Raw genomic sequence first — 24,176 nt, forward strand, 5'->3', positions numbered from 1 at the left:
GAAAGAGAAAGAGGAACCGTTCCTTCAGGTGTTAGCCAAAGTTGTCCCCATCTTACTCTGTTGCTTAAAATTGTACCCAAGGCACCCATCCGCTCTTGGTCAACTTCCTAGGGCTTCCGGAGAAAAAGCCGAACAACAACAACCACCGTTCGGTCCTTAAACTATTTGGCTCCATGTGCATTTAGCTTATTCTGCTCTGGAATTAGCCTGTTCTGCAACTAACTTCTATGTGTGATAGACTTTGATTTTTGATCCAAATACTCAGTTCAGTTATTCATCTCAGCTGGAATGGACCCATTGATTCAATGGCTCTTGTCTTCTCCATCTCGTTTCTTCATGGCATTCATTAACTGAATTGGAACAATGAATGGGTTTACAAGTTGCCTCTTGGGAAGTTGATGCATTGATGGCTCATTTGGGAGCATGGGAGCTTGTTCTCTTCATTGCTCCCCAGCAAAGGGGCTTGGCTAAGAAATCGGACCCGGTCCAAGTTTGTTTAATTGGTTTCTCTATTGCACTGTCCAGCTCTGCCATGTAAAACCAAGGCTGACTTTGGAGGAGTCACACTCTCTCAGCCTCAAAGGATGGCAATGGCAATGGCAACCCTCCTCTGAAGAAACTTGCCAAGAAAACCTTAGGGTCTCCATAAAGCCAGAGACAATTAGCAGGCGCACAACAGCAAATTGCACTGCCAGCAAATGATCTTTCTATTAGCAAGGTATAGGTTGTAGCTACAGATCTAACCATTGTTGCACACTGTTTCTTCCTATGTGCTTTAAGCAGAAGAAATGTGTCTTCTGGAAATGAGATTTTTGAGCCTGGGGCCAGGAAAGCTGGGATCTGGAGTACAAAGGAACTATCCAAAGTAGTTTGGGTGGCTCTGGTTCAACACCTTGGAAGCTTATTTTAAAGTTTGGATGAGAGCCTGGAACAGATTTCTTGCTCTGCTGAAAACCCCCATATCCACTGCTGAAGACATAGAAAGAAGTCTGTTTACTGACGCTGTGCAACGCTCTCTCCGCGTGTCATGGGCCGCATTTGTGCGCCCGTCCGTTCTTTGCTGCAAAGGGCCAGGAGATGGGCCTCTGCTTATCTGCTGGCCAGCTGCCTTTTCCCAACCCAGGCCCTGTTTTGACATGTTCCTTCGCTTGTTGCAGAGTCATTGCAGGGAGGAAGTGACCAACTGCTGGGCTCCTGTTTGTGGACTCTCCGTTGCTCAAGACTTGGCAGTTGGCTTTTGCGCCAGGCTTTATCTGCTGTTGCAACGAAGGAGGAGGCGTCTTCCTCAAGAGCAAGGCCTTGTCCTTTCCTTTTGCAGAAGCAGAGATGGAGCAGAAAAGAAGCCGCAGTGATCCGATATAACAAAAGCCCTCCAGCATTTCTTTTCAGCCTGTGCTGGAATAGCCTTTGGCAGGTTCAACAAGTGGAATCCAGGGTCCCTTTTAAATTGGATGGGTAGCATCTTTTCAATAAATACAAGATCTGTCTGTCTGTCTGTCTGTCTGTCTGTCTGTCTGTTTAGACACTTATGGAACCATGATTCTCTAGGTTACGCATCCGCAAGTGTGGTGCTGAAATCCAACCATTATTATTATTATTATTATTATTATTAGTAGTAGTAGTAGTAGTATTTAGTTGTGTGTGTGTGTGTTGTGTGGCTTCAAGTCGTTTCCGACTTAAGGCAAACCCATCCCAGGGTTTCTTTCTCAGACCGGTTTATCAGATGGGGTTCGCTGTTCCCATCCTCTGAGGCTGAGAGAATGTAACTTGATTGATCAATGGGATGCCATTGTACTGTTATAAGGGAGTTTATTTGACACTGTTATGTTTGTATGCATGTTGCACACCACCTCGATCCAGATGGCAAGGCGGGATATAAATAATATCATCATCATCATCATCATCCAAGGTCACCCAGTGGGTTTTTAAACTTGATCAGGGAATCAAACCTTCCTCTCCAGAGTCACAGTCCAGTGTGCAAACAACATCTCACAATAGCAATGCATGGAGGGACATTTAGTAAGTAAAGGTCAGCCTTGCCAACGCCAGCGAGTGCGCTGGGTTTAGCCATAGATGGGCCACAAGGTTGTGTCCTTCCTGCCACTGGCTTCTCAGGGAGCAAAGCAAAGGGGCATCTTGCCAGTTGCTGGCAAAAACAAATCCAGAGCATGGAATGAACCAGAAGAAGACGCCAACAAGTCTTTCTTCTCCACCTTTTCTGCACCTTTTGGCCCCAGGCGCCCACTTTCTTGATCCGTTGGGGTCCCTGAGGGGCAGAAAGTCTGGCTTCGAGGAGTCCCCCGCTTTCTGCATCATCCGAGGATGATGGGAACTGTCCTTGTAAAAACAGGATTGGTGACTTGAATGTCTGTGTTAGGGGTCCTGGAGGACACTTCCCATCATCTTCACAAGGCGCAGCACGTGGGGAGGTCTTGGAGGACACTTCCCATCATCTCCAGACCATGCAGAGGTTGGGGGAGGTCTCCCTGCAGTCTGTCCACGCCCTTGGACCCCTCAAGCCCCTTTCTGGAAAGTTCCAGAATGCTTGAGCTCTCTCTCTCTCTCTCTCTCTCGTTCAGATCTTATCCGGCTAAGAGCGATCGCGGGCGCGGCATGGCTCTCGGGCGCCCTCCTGTGGCTAGCATTGGGAAATGTGCTTGAATGCAGCCACAGGAGGGCGCTCAAGAGCCAGGAATGAGTCCCTTGGAGCCTAGTCCCGACTCCTTTGCGATGCAGCGATGGATCCAATAGTCTCCTCCTGCGCAAACGTTTCTATAGATACACACACACACACGGTTATGTATACATATTTATAATTGTGTATAAATACACACACATACATAATAATATTACACATACGGTTTATATATATATATGTATTATATGTGTGTGTGTGTGTATATATGTGTGTGTGTATATATACAGCTGGATGGAGGAGGAGGAGGAGTGCCAAGCGAGGGATGCCTTGGCACTTCCATATATATTGGTAAAAACACTTGTAAGAACAAGGTTGGTGACTTGAATGTCAGTGTCAGGGGTCTTGGAGGACACTTCCCATCGTCCTCATAAGGCACAGCATGTGGGGGGGGGGGGTTCTTGGAGGACACTTCCAATGATGCAAGAATGACGGCGGAGGTGGTCTCTTGCTATTCCAGAAGCGGCCTGGGAAAATGCTTTGGACTCCACAGTTTCCCAGGGAAAGGCGTCCCTTGCTCTGGAAATAATACAAAACGCAAGGGCTTTTCAGTTTTATTTTTAAGGGCCTGGAAAAAAGAAAAGCATGTGAAAAACCCTCTGACTTTGTGGAATCCAAGACCGGGAAGAAGAGTTGGTGGTTTTTAAGATGAGGGATTGCAAGGAGTAATGGACATATTTGGGGTTGTTGGGGGGCTGCGGGAGTTTGGATGGAACTCAGCCCCTACATTTGCCCATTTTATGCCCCAGTCGTTTATCCCATTAATATCCCAGGAAAATCTCACAATTACATGTAACAATTTCACACAACGTCGCACCAAACCCGCCATTAAAGCGGTTGCAAAGAAGCATTAACACGCATCTTTTTACTTTTGGAGTTTCAGCAACAACACATTTCCAATATTGCTCTATTCGCACAATTGCGTGTGATGATCATTTGTGCAATTACCCACCATTATCGCTTTATTTGCGGGATGCTTTAAATGTGCTTTAATCTCTCCTTAATGCTGATATCAACCCCGGTGTGATCAATAGGGACGGGTTGCTCTAGTCTCGTCTTATGAGGTTAAGTAAGAGAGGATAGGGACGGATTCTCCTTCTCTCGAGGTCTTTATGTCTCACACAACTACAAACCCCAGGATCCCATAGCACTGAGCCGTGGCAGTTAAAGCGGTGCAAATGTGCATTAATCCTGTGGTGCAGATGGAGCCCTCAGCCTCTTAGCAGTATCCAGCGAAAGGCAATAAATCTCCGGTGTTTTACAAGCCTCTACCAGATATAAAAACAACCTGAATTGCAAGCAATTGATCAAAAGTGTTTATGAACCTGTGACTCCGAGACATAAATCCTGCCCTGAAAGCTTTGGAAGGCAAGGCCTAATAAAAATGTATGCTCAGCTAAACAAATGGGAAAGGCTTTGTCCTCCGAGAATATTTTCTCTATCAGCTCCTGGTGCCATCGGAGACGTTTTAGACTGATTCCCCAGTTGGATCATGTTGTTGTTGTTGTTGTTGTTTGTCATTGCGTGTCTTCAAACTCTTTGTGACTTATGGCAATAGTAGGATGAACCAATCCTAGGGTTTTCTTGGCAAGGTTTGTTCAGAGTAGGTTTGCCTTTGCCTTCCCTTAAGGCTGAGAGAGGATGACCCAGTGGCTTTCTATGGCTGGGCAGGAATTCGAACCCTGGTCTCCAGACTGCAGAAATATCCCAGTTTGACTCATAGAATCATAGAATCGTAGAGTTGGAAGAGACCCCAAGAAGGGCCCTGATCCAGTCCAACCCCCTTCTTCTGCCATGCAGGAACTCTCAATCAAAGCATCCTCAATGACAGATGTCCATCCAGCCTCTGTTTAAAGGCCTCCAGGGAAGGAGACTCCACTACACTCTGAGGAAGGAGTTTGTTCCATTGTCAGACAGCCCTTACTCCAATTTAATGGCCCTGGGTCGGTGCTATGGAATTCTGGGATTTGTAGTTTGTTGCGACAGCAGAGTGCTCTGACTAAATGTCTCACGCAACGGCAACTTCCAGAATTTCATAGCATTGAGCCATAGCATTTAAAGTGGGATGATGATAATGATGATGATATTTGTTTATATCCTTCCCTTTCCCCCAAAACTGGGACTCAGAGTGGTTTAAAAACAGTACAATTAAAAACACAGAAAAGGGTTACATTAAAACAGAATTAAATTATCACACTATTAAAACAGATTGCATGCGAAAGGATAAACTATAGTTTGAAAAAGATGAAAGTGTTTAAATCAAACTGCTTTGTTTCGGCATAAAAGCCATAAAGTCCAATGCTGCACAAAGCCATAAAGTTTGCATAAAAGCCATAAAGTCCAATGCTCAAACCAAAACAGTGGGGTGTAATCACAATCTGGGGGTTAATTACTTAATAATAATAGATATACAGATTTCCTTTTCAGCTTTGTAACATGAATCCGTTGGATATAAGGTGGGATTTGTTGCTGATATCTATGCAATTTAGTGACGACTCGAGAAATTTAGTTAATGGCTAAATAGTATTAGTAACACATAGGTAGCTTGGAAATGACGTATAACGATACAAACGAAGAATAAATAATGAAGGTAATAATAATAATAATAATTAGCAGTAGTGATGCTCCTTTCGAAATGGACCCAAATAGCTGCCATTGAAAATACGGAGTGGAAGATTCCATCACAACCTTCTTCTTGTTGTTGTTCATTTCAAGGCAGCGAGGAAGATGTTGGCTCCTCCGTCGCACCTTGGATGCTAGCCATCTCCATCTTTGTTTTGGAAGAAGGTTAAAATTAAAAAGAAGAGGAATATATATAGATATAGATATAGATATAGATAGATAGATAGAGGTCATCTGGAAATGTTGGGCGGTACCCGGGAGATGCCATTTGGCTGACAGATGCTTTGGCTTCCTCCTCTGCCCTTGTTGTTATTTATTCCTTGCCTTGATTTCTTCCTTCCTTCTTTCCTTCCTTCCAATGATGTTACGTGGCAGAAGGAATGGAAAGAAAGAAAGGAAGGAAGAAGAGACTTGTCCTTTAATATGTGTGTGTGTGTATGTGTGTGTGTGTGTGTGTATATATATATATAGGCCCAATTTTGTGGGTTTGCAAATATTTCCTTGAAATGCAAGGACAGATGTTACTCGCTGCTGCAGTTAAGCTCCGTAAAAACAAGGCTTCAGTAAACGATTAGGCTTTTACTATTTTCGTCTGCAGTTATATGTTCAGTATCTTATATTCTTTATGATTTATATTCATATTATATTGATGTCCGTAGGTGTAAGTATCCTTACAAATGTTCATAGTATGTCTCTATTCTGATATCCATATTAGCATTCATATTCATAGTATTCATATGGATTTGGGGATACGGTCATTTAAGATGCTCACTGACCGCAACAAAACGATGGATGGAAGGACAAATGTTGCATCCATTTGAGCAGCAAAGGAGGCCCCAGTTTAAGGTCAGAAAAAGGGGTGACTAAATGGTACCCCGAATTTTCAAGAGCTAGTTTCATTCTTAAACGGCCCCCCCGATAGGTTTGGTGATCCAGTGAGGAATTGGGTTGGATCCAAAGTTCATAATATCTGCATGAGTCTTTACTGAAATCAAGGAGACGTAAGCGACTAATTTAATTCCTATTGACTCCCAGTGTTTCCGCTTTAAAAGTCTGCACTACATAGATATAGCATTGTGATTGCTCTTGGCAACATCCTATAGAATCCTGGGAATTGCAGTGCAAAGAGGGGGCACTTAGAGAACTCTTTCCAAACTACAAATCCCAGGATTCCATAGCATGCAATCATGGCAGTTGAAGTGGATCTGTAGTGCTATAATGGTGTTGTGTGTCAGAACAGTCCCATTTTCAACTGGGTCGCATTTGTAAGTATATTTGCATTGTTGATAATGATGCCTGGATTACGTCATGCAAAATAAATTGGTCCTCAGCTTACTTCCATTGCTGCAAACTGGGTTTAATTCTACTGAATTAGCATCATAGAAAGAGAGGAAGGGGCAAAATCGTGGCCTTCTTCCCAGTTGGCGCAGGCAAAAGCAAACTGCGGCATCCTCTCCAAATTTGTGTGCTCTTCCTCATTAATAACTTTTGCCATTTTGGTCATTTGGATTCCTTGGAGCTGGAAGTTCCCGATTCTTGCATTACAATTCCCACCTTGTTCCCCTTTGAACGTACAAATAGGTGTATGTCATGAAACAGGAACGGACCCCAGATTTGGAGAGGAAAGGGTCTTCCATGGAGCTGCCATCGAGTTGAATCAACAAACCCCAAGATTGAGGTGTGAAGGTTGCGGCAGAGACATCGCCGCAGAGACACTTCTCTTTTGAGGAAACGCGGGGCGAAAGGAGCACAGTCGCCTCCCTTTAAATGGCCTTAGCAGGTAATTCCAATACGTAGCCCTTGCGTCTGACTTTTTCCCCGTACAGATGGAAAATGTTATTTTGCGCGATTTGCTGCCAATAGTTACTTAGAGGCCCAGGAATTTCCAAAGCGGAGGGAGACACCCATCATGTTAACTCACTCCTCCCAAGCGATGCCTCGGAGGAAGAATGGAGGCCTTCTTCTCGCTCCATGCTTTGGCTTTGGAAGCGTTGGGCCAAACCCAGCGCTTACCTGACTTTTGAGATTAACGCTTGGGAAGCCTGAGGTTGCATTTGGAAGGATTTCTTTTCTGGCAGGAGCAGCAAGAGGCGGTTGGTTGGAGGCTTTTCATGCCTTCCTTCCATCCTTTGGACATTCATATACTGCAGGGTTTGAATGTAAAGGTTCGTGCAGAACGCTCTGACCCTCTCCAAAACCTTCCTGGTGCTTGCATAGAGTAAATCTACTCTCCTGCTTACTTACAGAGCCACCTTTCTGCTGAGTTGTACTAACATTGTACAATTGATAATGTACTTGCTTTTGGGGCTTGCTTTTCATTCCCTTGAATAATACACAGGAGAGAAAAGGAGAACCCTAACTAAATACATAGAGAGTCTTTGTAAGTTGCAGCAGCAAAGCAATTACTGTCCACATTTCCACATTTTCAGCTTTGACGTTTGTGGTTTTATTTGCGGATTAGATTAACATGTCCTCTCTAGGAATCCCTGGTTCCTCCAGCGCGACTCTGCCAGAAGTTGACCATAGAGTCACAATGGAGGACCTAGAGATTCTTAGACAAAACACTTTCCTAGGCATTTGTAGGTCCTCCAACACTATTCTATGGCCAACCTCTGTTGACTACAGAGTTGCACCAGAGGACCTAGAGGTTCCTAGAGAGGTGTTCTCTCGAATTAGAAATAACGAGAATATGATTTTTTGGGTGGCGTTTCCACTTCCGTAGGGGTCTTGCACCCCTAACCCCAGTGAACGCGGAAGGCCCACTGCAGTCCTTGCAAACCGTGGCAAGAGATATCCACACATTCCTTTGCTATTTGAAACATTAAATAGGATAAATACACAGCAGGAAGATTCGTAGGACCTGAAAGATCTTGACTGGAGTGTCTTGGTTTTGATTTCCAGCTGGAAATCAATGGAGATGCGGTTCCATTCCGAAGTCTGAGGAAACCCAACCCAATTCCTGGGTGTGATGGTGGTTGTGGGTCACCGCTGTTGCATACTTCTCTCATAGAAACATTTCCTGAAGCCCTCCGCTGCCGTTGTGTGCTATCTCCATTGCATGCTATCTCCATTTCCGTTCCAGCGGGAGATATAAAAGGAAATGCCTGGAGGGAAGGGGCTCACAAAGCGCCATTGCTGTCGGATGGCCATACTTACTCTCTGACTCACATCGTGCAAGAAAAGGAGCAAGAGAGGAATAGTAGTTTCCCATAAGTGTGAGGAAAGCCATGCTTCCTGACCCTGGCTCTGTGCAAAGGTTTGTCACTATTTTAACACCGAGACGGTGGAACCATTGTGACTCACGCTCTCCAAGTTCCCCATTTTGGCAGTTCTGATTCATTCATCCCTTTTTGTTCTCTTTTATTCATTTGCTTTTAAAACGTCCCGGTGCCTCTCCTCTCCTCCCACTTTCCCCATTTGTCCTCAGCTCACTTAAACTGGTGCAAACTGGAGTTGCATCTACGCTGCACAGATGCAGCAGTTTTGTACCACTTTTACGACAAGTTTTACACTACTTCCTATGGGATTCAGGGGCTAGTAGGTTAATGGGACTCTAAGCATCCTCTCTTGTGCTTCCATTTTGAGAGGGACTGGAGCGAAAAACAGAAGCGATGCATGTTAATATAAGGTTCTAGTTTGCTTGTAAGGAATGGAAGTGGGGTATTTTCATGTATTTTGACACATTTTGGAAGCTTTGGAGTAAAAAATCATGCCAACCTCATTTTAAAAATGGGGTGTTGGAGGGTTTGGGACACACAAGATTTTGAGGTTCAAGGGCTACATGAGAACCATGGTCCACTCTATGTCCATCCTGGCCTTCTGGCATTGGAGTGACCAGTCCTGTCTCAACATCAGGTCTTCCACCTTGACTATGATGCTGACCATTGGCCCTCGGTGTGGATCCCATAAAATCCCTCTTTCTCTCCCCTAATTGAAACCAGCTCTTTTCCTCTGGCAAAGGAAATGGCAGATGCTCCCAAGATGTTCCCTGGCAAGATGGATGTTAACCAGCAGCACATGTGCGTCAAAAAAAGAGGGACAAAAAAGGAGGGATGAACAGGATGTAGTCCAACAACCCCTCAGCGTTGCACAAAATACCTATATGCAGAGAAATGTTTCAACATTGTACAATGCACACCAGTGACCGGGAGCCTTTATGCCACTCACAATGCAAAGCACAATGCACCAGAGCAATGCACAATATGCAACCGCATGGTGTTGCAGCATGCCCAACTCTGCTTTTGCTGCTGTTGTGTTATGGGGGAACCATTTGTCCCGCATGCACAATGTGACGTATGCACTTCTTTCGCACAGAAAGCCATCCATAATGTGATGAAGCCAAGCTTTTAAAAATAATAACAACTGACTCAAGTGGCATGCATAGTAAAGAGGAATGTGCAATTCCCTCTGACTTGTTTTCCCTTCCACGAAGGGACTTCCTCAGAGATATGCGCCTGAGCAATCAGACTTGCAAAATCAAGCCTGCCTTTGCTTTCCAGTGACCAATCTCAAAATAAAGCCTGCTAAATGCAAGTTATACGGTTGAAGAAAAGCACCTGCTGTGATTATATGGGTTTACTATATTCCCTATGGTTACTCCATTTCTCTCCTACAATGCAATTTCCTGAGAGATGTATGACTCAGGGACCAGACTTGCAAACTGAGCCCATCTTTATTTTCCATGCTAAATGCAAGATACGTAGGTGATGAAAAGCATGTGCTTAGGATTCAATAGGTTTATCCTGCATGAGACTAGCAAGTAGATTTAAACTACGGCGTGTCCCTCAAGCCTGTCATCTCCTAATCCAGGGATCGTAAGGGGATGGAAAGGGGCTTGGTATTTTGGGAACTGTGCACCCTCCTTAACTGTTTTAAAAAAACATCTGCATTGCATTAGGGATTGCTTGGAAACCTGAGCATGTTAGTTATTCTGGATCTGAGAAATACGTTGCATACGTTTGAGGTCGTCTATGTGGCATTGAGGAATATGCATTGTGAGGTATGGATTAAGGATGATGCAGGGCTGGAGTAAAATCAATCTCGGCAACCTGGGGAGAAGGCGCTTGGCAGGGAAGCCTATAGGAAAGCAGGCACATTTCGGATGATCGAAAGCCCGGGTAATGCGAGGCAGATGTTAAATCCATCTTGCGTTGTGGGTGTGGGCAGGATGTGCTTCTTTGGAGTTATAAGCCTTTTGGGCCGGAGTCGCGGGTGGGGTCCTCCCCAAATTCTCCAAAACTGGATTTTAAAAATAAATCATCGGACATTGTAGCGTCTGGAAGCAGCAAAGGCATCGGAAAGGAGATCCCAAACTGTTTGGTGGAACCTCCCTGAACTGCGACATTATTGCCTTCTGGCTGGGTGCATCTGCACCATGAAAATAATGCACTTTGACACCACTTTAACTACCACGGTTCCTTAGTACAGAATCCAGTTGAGGCTAAAGATTTTGTAAGACTACAAATCCCAGGATTCCATAGGACGGCGCTATAGCACTTAGTGGTATCAAACTGCGCTGTTTCTTTGGTGCAGACCAGTGGTTCCCAAACCTTCTTGTCTGCAGTTGCCATTCTTATCAATGTTTGATCCAAAGCACAGGAACTCTTTTACTACTTCTATTTCCTCATCGTCTAAGGACTTTATCACACGGGGTTTAAATAACAATCATTGCATGAAAAAACACGTAATCGTGGATAACATTTTCACGCGACGTCGCGATTAAAGTGCCGTTATCCCAGGAACAAACAGGCAATAAACAGCAAGAAGTCATTCACAGGGAGATCATGCGAAAGATTTGTTGCTGTTTATTGCCTGTTTACTCCTGGGATAATGGCATCTTGTAATTGCAATGTGTGCGAAAATCTTTAACCATGGTTAAACATTTAACCAAATGTTTAACCATTAACCAATGTTAATTGCGCGATTTTCATGGGATAACCGCCATTTAAAGCCCCGACTTTCCTTGTGTGATAAATTTATGAATATCTTTTTGTTTTCTAACATTATTTTCTAACGCCGCAATAACTTAAAATTTCAACGGAGCGTTTGGAAATATATAGGAAAGGAAAAGGCAAGGGACCAAAAAGACAGCAAACACAGCAAAGGGAAGATTTCTAAATGGCAAAGGCTTTCAGTGTTTTCCTTCTCTGCCATTTGGGAAATTTCCTTTTGGAGAGGCAGATTTCCTATTCTGGGTGGCAATGCCTTACTTTTCCTCTCTACTTTTAGTTGCAAGGGTCAGGATGAGTCCAAGTTTTGAGGACAAATCCTGGGTCGAAATGACCTCTCCGTCGAAGCACCGAAGGCCAAGGAGCCTCAAGGATGAGCGGGAACAATGTCTCCATTTATAACCACAACCTGTGGCTCAAATCCCCCCCCAAAACCAAGGGCTACCTTCCTCTTTCAAAAAGGAGAGCTATGCATGGAATGGAACAAGCCGAAAATAGCCACGGCCAACCATTTCTGAGTTATATCAGCTCTTCCCGGGGGAATCCGACCGGATTTCATAATGTGGAAATAAATCATATATGTATTTTTTCTTCTTCCCTTCTAAAAGGACTGCATAATATTTGGCATCGGCTGAGAAAAGCGAAGCGAAGCAATGCAAAGGTGGTGAGAAAAGTTTCCTGGCAGGTGTCGCTTTGTGACTGTCTTTTTCCGATGTGACTTGTGCACCAAAATATTTACCAACAAACAATTGGTAAGAAAGGTTTTTCGGAGAGACATATGCCCTTCCCATCCGCAGTTGACCCTGATTCCTATGATGGGAACGGATGCAACGGACTTTGGTGATGTCTCTAGGACTTCCTCTGAGTCCATTTCTCCTTCTAATAATAATAATAATGATAATAATGGTATATTTTGGTAAGGTAATTTGGGTGTGAAGGCTACTCAGTGGCATTCCTAAAGTGGAGTCATAAACTGGGGCTGTTGTTAGGCACCTTGTTGTCTCAAAAGACTTAAAAGAGGAGAGGAAAAAGAAAGAGTAACTTCCAACTTGAAGGGGTCTTTGTTTCATATGCATTTCTTCTGACTATGTCCAGGGCCTTTTCCCTCTCGAATGCAAAGTCTTTTGAAGGAAAAGCCCGGAAAGGTTGCGTTTCTCCAAGTCTTTTGATTCTGTGAGATGAGGAAACGTTCCTGAAATCAAATTTTGGAATCTGGGACCCTCTCTTTTTGCAAGCCACAAGGCTGGGCTTTATGGGAATGGCTCTCCTATTGTAGGACTCCTTCCAGGAAGGGAGTTCATGCCACTCTCTCAGTCCTTTTTGCTTCCCATTTTCGGCATATGCAGCAAAAGCCATAAATCACAGTCCTTAAGAACAACCTTTCCAAAGTGGCATGCGCTTGAAGGGGTGCCATTCTCAGCATGGCATGGCTCTTGGTCTTAGATCATGCTTCAGAGGCTGAGCAGGAGACCTGAGAAGGAGAGGACTCAGGCCTCCAAAAGCACATACTTTCCCCATAAATGGCCACTCCTTGGGAAACATCTGAAGCGGATCGAGAGCCATGGAAGAGCTTCCCCGGCTGGACAAAAAAGAGAGGGCTGTGTGACCATCACAATTTGTGACCACAAAATTTGGGGATATTTTTATTGCCGCTCTGGGTTGCAAGAAGATGTGTCCTATGTGTCTTCAAGTCATTTCTTGAAGGCAACTCCATCATGGGGTTTTCTTTCTCCTCTGAACAAATCTTACCAAGACAACCCCATAGGTTTTAGGGTGGCTTTAGGGCCGTCATAAGTTGGAAATGACTTGTAGGCACACAACAACAAAGACCCTGAAGAAGCGGGGAGATCGGAGGGCTCTGGAATGAGCAGCTCCATCGTCCACAGTGAGCAGCACTTGGGCAACAGGAGGCCTGGCCAGAAGTGGCTGCAGTCTTTCCCTGCCATGGAGAGAGGCATTTCAGTTCTCATGAAATCTATATCTACCTACTCTGTCTAGCTATCTATCTGCTTAATCTGTCTCTATCTATTTGTCAATCTTTCTCTGTCTGTCCGTTTACTTAATCTGTCTGTCTATCTATTTATCTGCTTGATCTATCTGCTTAATCTATCTATCCATCTGTCTATCTATCTATCTATCTATCATCTATCTATCTATCTATCTACCCATCCATCTCATCTATCTGCTTAATCTGTCTATCTCTGTCTGTCTGTCTATCTGCTCTATCTATCTATCTATCTATCTACATCTATCTATCTATCTATCTGCTCGCTCTATCTATCTATCTATCTATCTATCTATCTATCTATCTATCTATCTATCTATCTATCTATCTGCTTCATCTCTTCTGTGTCTGTCCTTTTAGGCTGACCCCTGCTCTCTCTTCTCCTTCTCCTTCTCCAGTCCTGTGCCACCATCAGTGGCCACCTTTTCTCTCTCTTTAGAGGAGACGTCTTTCCAGGAGCCCCCCCCCCCCCCAATGCAGAAGCTGGGCCATGGAAGCCCCCCTGGATGGGTGACCCTTGGGCGAGCCACACTCTCTCAGCCTCAGGGTGAAGAAGGCTATGGGCCAAACCTCCTCTGAACCAGTCTTGGCAAGAGAAGCCTAGCATTAGGGTTAGGGTCGACTTGAAGGCACCCCTCAGCATCCCCAAAGCCCTTCAAGAAGAGCCTCAGAAGGGGAGCCCTGAAGTGGTCCTCTCCCTCAAAGCCTCGCAAAGGCTGGAGCCCCCTGCATCCCTGCATCTCTGGAGGCTGGATGGAGGACCTGCTGCTTCCAGGCGGAGCCAGGAGGAGAAAGAGGAGGAGAGAGAGGCAGAGCAAGAGCAGCAGCAGCAGCAGAAGAAGCAGGGCTCCGTCCGGAGTGACTCCGATCCTGGCTCCGGAGAGAAGCAGCCAGGGGAGCCTCCCTCCCGATGGTGGCCGGAGAAGAGCAGCAGGAAGAGGAGGATGACTCCCCAGCAAAAGGGGCCCTGGCCCCTGGCCTCCCCCGAGAGGAGCAAGGCAAGTCCCAGCTGGGGATGATGGGCCAGGCACTCCAAACCCAACCCAAACCCACCCTGGGGGCCCTGATAGTCCCCCCCCAAAACACCCCTCCTCCTTATGCTTGCAGAGGGCTTGCAACCAAGACTGGGGCAAGAGGGGCTCAGCAGCAGCAGCCCTAGCCAGAACAGCCAGTGGCAAAGAGGGCTGCTGGGAGGGCCAGGGACCTCTTCTCTCACTGATCTGCTGTTTGGGACGCTGCTGCTGGGGATGGCATGTTGTTGTTGTTGTTGTTGTTGTTGTTGTTGTTGTGTGCCTTCAAGCAAACTCCAGTTGGCGAGGAACCTCTCCTAGGGTTTCCTTGGCAAGGTTTGTTACGCAGAAGAGGCCTGCTCCCATTGCCTTCCCCTGAGGCTGAGAGAGTGTGACTCAGCCCAAGGTCTCTCAGTGGGTTTCCATTGGCAGGGATTCGAACCCTGGTCTCCAGAGTTGTAGTCCACTGCTCCAGTCATTGCTCCACCACCAACAACTTCTTCTGCTGCTGCTTGTTGTTGTTGTTGTGTTCCTACAGGTCATTTCTGACTTATGGCAACCCTAAGGTGGACTTAGCAGGAGTATTTTTATGGACAAGATTTGTTCAGAGAGGGTTTGCCTTCCTCTGAGGCTGAGAGAGTGTGTCCAAGGTCTGAGTGGGGATCCCTGGTCTCTGGGTTGCAATCCCATTCTCACTGAGCCTCTCAACATGTTGTTGTGTTCCTTCGTTTCTGACTTACGCTGACCTTAAGGCAATCCTTTCATGGGGTTTTATCGAGAAGATTTGTGCAGAAGGGGTTTGCCATGGCCATCCTCTGAGGCTGAGAGAGTGTGACTTGGCACAAGGTCTCCCAGTGGGTTTTCAGGGCTGAGCAGGGATCCGAACCCTGGTCTTCAGAGTCATAGTCAATGCTCAGACCACTAGGCCATGACAGATGCCGCCTACCTCGATCCTGGGGATCTGGGGAGATGTAGTATGGAAAAATATAAACTCTTCCAAACTGGTTCCCTCCCCAAGTTGACCACAGCCCCCAGAATGCTGGCGAGGGGATTCTGGAAGCTGCAGTACCCCAAAGACTCCCTTTCCATGCTTCAATGACTTTTCCTTCCCTTCTGGTTTGTTACTCTGCTTCTCCTTTATTATTATTATTAACCTTTATTTATGAAGCCTGTAAATTCAAACCCTTGCTTATTTTCATATGCAGAGTACACAGCACACACACACACACATATATATATATGTTTAATTGCTGAGTTTGCAGCTGCTTCCTGCCTTTCCTCGCCGTCTGATATTATTTTTTCCATTTGCCAGGTTTAACTTTCCGTGAGAGAGGCTGGCTGCTAATAGTGGGACATTTCATTTCTAGGGACATATGGGCACCTCCGAGCATTTTCTATGTGCTCCCGGATCTAGTGTGTATCCTTCCAGATACCGTCAAACTGCAGCTCCCAGCGTTCCTTGCCATTGGCTGTACTGGGTTGGGGATGCTGGGAGTTGCAACCCAACAGCACTTGGTGCTAGATCTCACCAGCCAGCGCAGACAGGTCTTTGCTCTTCCATCTGTTGCATCTTCTTTGAGAGCTACTCAAAAGGAAGCATGGTAGTCACAGTTTTTGCACGCTGGACATTGGGAGAGCAAGATACAAATCTCCATTGGACTTGGAGGAGTCACACTCTCTCAGCCTTAGAGGAAGGCAGTGGCCTCTGAAGAAATCTGGGAGAGGGTCACCATCAGTTGGGAGTGAGGCATACAAATGAAGCCAGTATGGTGCAATGTTTTGGGTTCTGGACTAGGATTCCTGGAGATCAGAGTTCAAATCCTTGCTCTGCCATCCCTAAGAATGACCTTGGGGATGTCCCACTCTCTCAGCCTCAGAGCAAAGGCATGGCAAAGCCTCCTATGAAGAAATCTCATTAATCCAATGTAGTCTGAGTGTCAGGCTCCAAAACAGACTGTAGAAATGCTGGATTGTTTCTGGAGTGTATTTTGGACCCAGGATTCGAATGCTCCCTCGGTCTTGGGAACCCACCTTTTGGGCAAGTCACTCTCTCTCTGCCTCTGAGGAGAGCAATAGCAAACCTCTGACTACTAAATCTTGCCCAGAAAACCCCATGAAAGATCATCATAGTTGACACGAAGGCCCATTGCACATGCCACATTTTGGTGCATTGATGAGCAATGGCGCTGAATAATGTGTCATCATGGGTTGGTTCTTGAGTTAAAATCTAAAGGCTTCTTCTTGCATTATCCAGGAATAAATCCAACGCTTTAGTTCAACCCACAGGAAAGGATCTATTCTGGGAAGATGTACATGTTACACATGTTCCCAAATGCCACTCTTTCTTTTTCTCTCCCTTCCCCCCCCAAAAAAGAGTCACTTTTGAAAGTCTCACGCCAACTCATCTCATTGTAAAGCATGCGCATGAAAGAGACCTTTACAACTGACAATAAACACACTTAAAGTGAGATTTTTCTGTGACTGAGTTGGATGGCAAGGCTGAGGAGTGCGACTGAGGCTGCGACTCACAAACCAAGCAATTTGTGGCACTTTAAAGGCTTGCACATGTTTTATTTGGCTTCCGTTTTTCACTGTGGCATCTGTGCCAGAAAATGTTGTCGCTGTTGTGGTTGTGGTTGTTGCAAGGGGTTGAGCTAAATAAAATCTTACTATCCTAGATCCAGGATGAGGATTGGGTCACTCTCCAGATGTTGTCAGACTACTACTCCCAGCAGCCCTAGCCAATGGTACTGAATGCTGGGAGTTGCAGTCTGACAACATCTGGAGGGCCACACGGTTCTCTAATCTCAATCCAGAGAAGTGCGAAGCTGAGAACACAACTGTTTCGTGTCCATCTCTGGAGATCGTGTCCATATCCTGCATGGCATGGTGGTTGCGCTGCATGGCCCTTGCGGGGTCCCTTCCCATCCTATGATTCAGTTCAATAGGATTTTCTATGAAGGCAAAAGGGGAAACCGGGTTCATGTTGGACTGTTGCACTTCGAACCCGCATCTCTAGGATGCAGAAAAGTCCCAAGCCCTTCCAGGAGAAACTTATCTTTGCAGATTTTCTCAGCTGTTTCTAGTAACAACGCCCAGTTTGTGTATAAATAAACCCTCTCCGCTTCCCTTTCGAAGGCCTCATGCGGGAAAGGTCTAGTTTGTCGGCATACAATTTTTGCAGGATAGGGGCCTGATTTAAAACACGCCGCATTCATTCTTTCCTAAACCAGAGGCAGACAATGGTCTTGAAGGAAGCTGGAAGTGGGTTTCGGAGAGGGCTTCGCTTCCTATTTCCTTTCCTTTCTCTTCCTCCTGGTTCCTCTACTCCTCCAATGGGTTTCTCAGGAACCGGCACAGAAACCTACAGAACCTATTTGCAAAAGATTATAGGGTTCAGTGAGTGTTCTTATTTTTTGCATAACCAGAAATCTAGAAATTCAGCTGCTATACAAAGATCAGACAAGGCAAATATCATGCCAAGCGCAGTGTATAAATACAGAAGAGTTGCAACGATTAACAAATCCTTATGTAATTAAATGACTAACAGGAAACTATAGATAAGAAGAGGGATTTATTATTGTAGAGGAATGTCATGTCAGATTGGGAAATGAACAGGTAAGTAGAGGGCAGATATCGAGGACAGAAAAGAATACTTACAGGGATCAGTTAATATCAGATCTCTGGAGGTTGGAAGGACTGGATGTAAATTGAAACGTATTTTTTGTATTGTACATTTTTTAAAGTAAATAAAGATATATCAAGGAACCCATTTGCAAAAGAAAGATCAAGATTGCTCCTGAGTACCAGTCACTCCTTAAAACCACTTTTAACTGATGCGGATCACCTCTCCCCAAACTTTGATTCAATATTGTTTCCCAAAAGGTGAAGATGCAAACTCTCCCGGTTCAGCAAGGAGTGAAGCATCATTTTGACATTGCCAAGAACCTGAACAGAAAATTCACGTGTGTCTCAGCAATTACCTCACTCTCTTCCTTTCCTGCTGTTCAAAGTTGTGTTTGCACCAAATCCTAGTAAAATGCAAGATTGCCAAAGTGGCCGTTCTGTTCTTAGCGGATGCTGCAGTGCGCTCCACAGAAACCAGCGCTTTCCATGCGGCTGTTATTTCGGGTACAACAAACCATCACCTTAGATCTGTTATTTTGGGTACAATAAACCATCACCTTAGATCTTAGAGCTTGACATACTTCTGTGTAGGATTCCTGACCTTTTTTCTTTATCCAGCTTTGCCTGTTAATCCAGTTTCTCTGTGCATTTGGCTCACAACCTGTGAAATCACTGGACCAGTTTGGACTGCATGACGATAAACCAGAGCTCTGCAGGAACCTGGGCTTCTTATTGGTAACACCAGGACTTCTCAGACTGTCTGCCATGGTGGACCAGGAGGGCTTTCCCCCCAATGTGAAAGCCCTGGCCCCATATGGCATATTATGGACATGTTGTCGTTTTGTGCCTTCAAGTCATTTCCAACCTATGGCAACCCTAAGGCGAAATGATCATGGTATCCGTGATTTCCTTCGCGCAAACACACTGTGGACTGAAGTGAGCATGGCATAGTGGAGTGAGTGAGTGTTGGGCAAGGCCTCTGGGAGATGAGAATTCAAATCCCTTCCCAGCCATGGAAACCCACTGGGTTTTCCCAAACCCACTTGAGCAAGAACCAGGAAGGGTGATCTATTTAAACCCGCCAATCTAGTTTAAAGTGAATGGAGGCAGGTAGGAGGTAGTGGGGCTTATTGCAAACTTTCAAGGGGTTATATCCAGGGGTAGCCGTATTAGCCATACAGCAAAGTACAACAATGCCCCAAATCCCACAAACAGCAAATACCTTTATTGGCCAACCAAAATGCACAAAATGCATGAAGCGAGTTTTCGAAGCTGGCTTTTTCATCAGGCAGAAGTGTTAAAAATCAAACAGGAGAAAGGAAAGGAAAAAGACAGTGTTGGAGCCATAGGACTACATTTGGTCAAGATGTTGTTGTATTTGTTCTTCATTAAGAGAATAGGGAGGGCTATCTCGGATGCTTCAGGGTCAGACTGAATTTTACCATTGGGCAACTTAGTAGGCATTTGCAGATAGTGTGAATGGCCCACTCTTACACTACCAAAGAATTGTGTTTCTTCTCAACTCAAGTAGAGATGGGCGCATGGAGGTCTTTAGGGAATCTTAGAGTTGGGAAGGACCACAAGGACCTTCTAGTTCACCATCTAGCTAAAATACTCCTGAGAGATGGCCATCCAACCTTGGTTTGAAACCCTCCAAAGACGAAGAGTCTGTCACCCTCCAAGGAGGTCCAGTCCACAGTTGACCACTTCACACTGACCACACACTTTTCCCATCTGGATGTTCGTTTCCCTTGAAGGCCATTGATAGAATCATAGGATACTATGATGATATCCTCTTCCAGTTACAATTTTTGAATCCTGCAGTTATTTCCCCTCTTTTAAGCCTCTTTGTTGGAAATCATAAACAGGCTGGCAAGCTTCAGGGAAGTATCCGGGGAAGAAAAAAGATCTCCAAAACCAGCGGCCCCAAAATAAACAGTTCCTCCGAAAACAGAGCTCAGTGTTCCTCCAGAGACAAAATCCCAAGGAAAAAGAAAAGGATGTGATAAAATGTATTTTTGTGTTTTCCATTGAAGTCAGGCTGTTTTTGGGAGTTCCAGCAGCGTGATCAAAAAGAGGCAAACTGGGAAAATGGAGGATGTGGAGAGAGGCGAGAGGAGAAAAACCTTTGGCTTCTTCCAACTCAATAAAGGGCTGTTTGTTTTAAGGATGATTATTTGGGGCTTCGGTTTGGGTTTTAGTTTAGAGGAGATGACTTTATGCCATTATTGGTATCCTTAAATGCCATCGGCTCTCCTTGAGTTGGAAATAACGCAACGGCAGAATGGAAACCGGCCTAAGTTACCAAATAAAACAAACACTGCACTGTTTATTTGCAGATGAGTGAGACACACGGAGGCCCCAAAAACCCATGAGATGAAGGCGTTGGAGGGTCTGCTTTCTGCCAAGCATTTATTGTCACCTTACATTGCAATACATATTTTTGGGGGGGCAGGAACACGACTGATCATCCATTAAGCCAAATGGAAAATGCAAGGAAATGGACCTGATAGAAGTGGGTCAGGAGCGAAGGATTTCATGTATATCTAATGGGTCACATCTTTTACAAACCTCTTGCAATTGTTTCGTATAGAGGGGTTGGATCCCCTGGAAAATTTTGGACTCCAAAAGATTATTTGGGCATGCTCTCAATTGCTAGTTGAAACTGGAGTAACCTTTGAGTCAGTGGAACGTACCAAAGTGTGGATGTACCAAGTTCCCGTCTGTTCAGGAAATCGATCCTGGTTGGGACTAGCAACTGGATTTAGGTCATGCATCTCCATCTTTAAGGTCCCATTTTTGTCCAATCTGGCTTTTGCACAATTGTTAGACACTGAGAGACCTCCAAGTCCCTCTCTCCTGAAGCTCTTTGCTCAGGTCTTGCAGACCCAGGGCTTCCTTGACTGAGGCTGCATCCACACTGGAGAGATAACCCACTTTGGCACTGGTTTAACTGCCTTGTCTCCTGGCTATGGAATTCTGGGAGTTGGAGTTTGTTGTGGGCCCAGAGCGGAGCGGTTTCTTTTGGATGTGCAGCTCATGGAGAAGAGGCTCAGAGGGGGAAAGTAATGGTCACTGACCCCTCCTAATCCCTGTTTAAGGTGGCCATGCTGGTCCTGGGTACGAATGCTTGTAGTCCGTGATTGGATGTCACGAAAGAACCTTCCACTGTTGCTTTGGATGGATGTTCCAACTGAAATAGAAACATCTGTATATGTCTAGCAACTTATGAGGATTAGGCATGGTGTCCAACGTACGGTACACAAGAAACCATAAATGTCAATAAACTCATAAAATCACATTAAAAATTTAACAGCACAAGACACTGATTTTAAGGTTTCCTGGACTTTTCCATATTGGGTCAAGAGTATTGTTATGGAAGGAAGGCAAGGGATCTGCATTTAGGAATCCATAGAAACAACACGTAAAAGAGATTTGGACCCCTGTGCTCTTCATTAGCTGCGTAAATGCTATTGGCAGTGCCAACTAGAGTAGACCATTAAATCCATGGGATTTACTTGAGTGTTGACTCATCAACAATTGAATTCTGGTCCATGAATTGACTCCTATTAGTACCCTTCAACCAGAGTAGATCCATTGAAGCAATGGGTCAGGAGTCAACCCTGAAATTCAGGTTTGGAGCTTAGTAGACCCAAGAAGAGTAGACCTACTGTAGACCCATTGGGATTTAGCCAAGTGTTGACTGATCAATTGACCATTGATTCAGTGGGCCTAGTCTATCTGGGACTAACCACTAGGCACCAAGCCTCCATCTTTCAGATTGGCATTTAGCAAATCGGAGCAGCGTCGGTCGTGTGATGCTGACGCTAGGCATAAAGGGATTCATGTTCTCTTCTAATGGAAAACAGATGTAGAAAGTTGTGCCTGGTCGAAAGCTCTTTTTCTCTTGCCAAGCTGCGAAGGAATGGTTTAATGGGGGCGAAGATGTTGCCAAATCGAAAACACTGGCCTTGGGGGCTCTTTGGCCCAAAGACAGGAGGGCCACAGGCAGAGATGGGGGTCCGAGAGCAATCCCACCAAAAAGCATGGCTCCTAAAACCTTGACTTTGTCTCTCTGTGTTTGCTCTGTGGATTCTGCATGTTTGTGATTCATTCCTGAGATTTCTACCCAGAGAATGGATGGAGGGCCTTAAAAAGCAAAATGTGATCCATAGAAAATGCAGCGGTGGCAGTAAAAAGTTCCAAAATGAAAGGATCGCCATCATGAGAAAGCAACCCTAAGCATCCAGGAATGCTATGGCATCCTGGGATTTGTAGTTTGGTGGGGCACCAGAGCTTCTTTGACGGAGAAGGCTAAGCGTCCCACAAAACTACAAATCCCAGGATTCCATAGCATTCCTGGATGCTTGGGGTTGCTTTCTTGTGATTCTGATCCTTTCAGTTCAGTTTCAGGGAAGGTTTCTTTAATGCAGTTTGCAACCAGATAGACTTCTCTTGGTGCAACAGTTCCTCTTCTAGCAAATTGTCAAGACCTGATTGAAAGCTACGCAGTGCAACAATATAATGACAGCCAATTAGGACATATTTAACAGTATAAACACAATTCATGGCTGTAAAGAAACAGTTCACATGTAACTACAATTGCATTATAGTTACCAAATTCAGGGTATTCCTATATTTGTGTTCAGAGAAGGCTTCTTGTCAATGGCTCAATGGTCGGAAGGCTAGACATTTCTCTACTCCAGAAAGGAATTGCTTCTGGTCTCTGAAATTTCCTCGGTATCTTTTTCTTTTCAAGATGTTTTGGTGCCAAAGTGATAAGATGTAGGAGCTGTGTTTGGAAAAGGTTACTTTTTGGACTCCCAACACGATCCAGAAAAGGAACCTTTTTCCAAACCCTGGAAGGATGTTATCGGCTTAATCTGGTTATTGCACCCCTTTTGCAATAATAATGCAAGAGAGAACAAGTGCATACCCTTCAGCATTTCACAGATGAAAACCGGGACATGTCTAGCCAAATAATATCAGATTGAGGTCAAGAGGGCAAAAGTTATTTTGGGGCAAGGAAATGCTTGCAAGGAGAGTTTGCTTTTGCCTGAGCCTCCTGGAAAGAGCAGGATTCCACATCTTCCTATCCTTTCCTTCCTTCTTGCTCAGTTAATGGAGTGCAAACTCCTTTTGCATTTTGAATTCATTTTGCAGCTACTGAAGTAAGCTGAGGAAAATGGGAGGAAGAGAGAGAAACTCAGGACATTTTAAAAGCAGCTGAGAAAGTGGGATGGCAGAGGAGTAATCCAGACTTTCCCTTCCACATTTGGAGGGTGAGCAAATGACCGGATCCAGTGCGGTTATCTTTTGGCATGGCTCCCCACGGGACATGGTGAAAAAAGTTACTTTTCCAAGCTTGGAGCAGCATTTCCCTTCCGTTCGCCTTGCTGCGTCCCGTGCCTTGTCCTTCCCAGTGGTCTGCCATTGCATGCAAGGCTTGGGCATGTTTTCCCAAAGCCTCTCCGGCTTTAAAGCCCAGCTTTAAAATGTCCGCCTTCGTGAAGGTTGCGCCGAAGAGGAAGGAACGGGGCTTGCTCCAAAGGCCCCAAGGAATGTGCTACATTCTTCCATCCCTCAAGGTTGGCCGCTGCACAGAAATCTTCATTTTGCCAAATCTCCCTCCGACGAAATCCTTGTTTGCTTTCCTTTTTTTGAAACCCACCCACACACGCACCTCACATCACCATTTACCTTGGCTGGAAGAAGGGTTTTTACGCACAAAAATGCAGTTGATACACACAAAGTCTCCCTCGTTTTGCATTTCCTTCTGGGTCACACATACGCTCGGCCTTACAGTGGTTACTTCTCTTCAAGTGGTTAAATGGAGGGTTTCTGTCTTGGGGAGGAACAGCCAGCTCCGCTCTTTCTTAACTCCTAACATAACTCCCTTACATTAAAGTACTTCAGCTAGTAAGGAAAAATGGTTAAAGCAGTCAAGTTAAAGCAGGTAACTTTCTAAAAACTTACTTTTTGAGATTGCATGCCATGGGCAGGTTTTGTGTTGTTTTGATGCTCCTGTAAAGTGCCATGCAAAACGGCACTATATAAATACATATTAATAATATTAATAATAATATTAATAATAATACCCTCCTCCCTGCCTCAGCTCAATTCTTAAAATTATGTACTTTCCTTGACTTAACCTGCCTTCCTTAATGTACCATCCATAATATAATATTCTGAACTAAACGTAACTTGACTCTATCCTGCAAAACAGGATAAATGGTCTCAAACAGGATTATTTCTGCAGTGCATTTTGG

General features: G+C 45.1%; 1 protein-coding gene across 1 annotated transcript in view; it reads left to right on the forward strand.

Moving 5' to 3' along the window:
- The first annotated feature begins 14,090 nt into the window (after window positions 1-14,090).
- Window positions 14,091-24,176, forward strand: part of LOC121936083 (rho GTPase-activating protein 20-like) — a 36,424-nt gene continuing 26,338 nt past the window's right edge. Inside the window, exon 1 of the mRNA XM_042477884.1 lies at window positions 14,091-14,268. Within this exon, the coding sequence (XP_042333818.1) occupies window positions 14,215-14,268 (54 nt within the window). The 5' untranslated portion in view covers window positions 14,091-14,214. The remainder of the gene's footprint in view (window positions 14,269-24,176) is intronic.

This window comes from Sceloporus undulatus, chromosome 7 (genome assembly GCF_019175285.1).
Source record: "Sceloporus undulatus isolate JIND9_A2432 ecotype Alabama chromosome 7, SceUnd_v1.1, whole genome shotgun sequence".
Taxonomy (NCBI): domain Eukaryota; kingdom Metazoa; phylum Chordata; class Lepidosauria; order Squamata; family Phrynosomatidae; genus Sceloporus; species Sceloporus undulatus.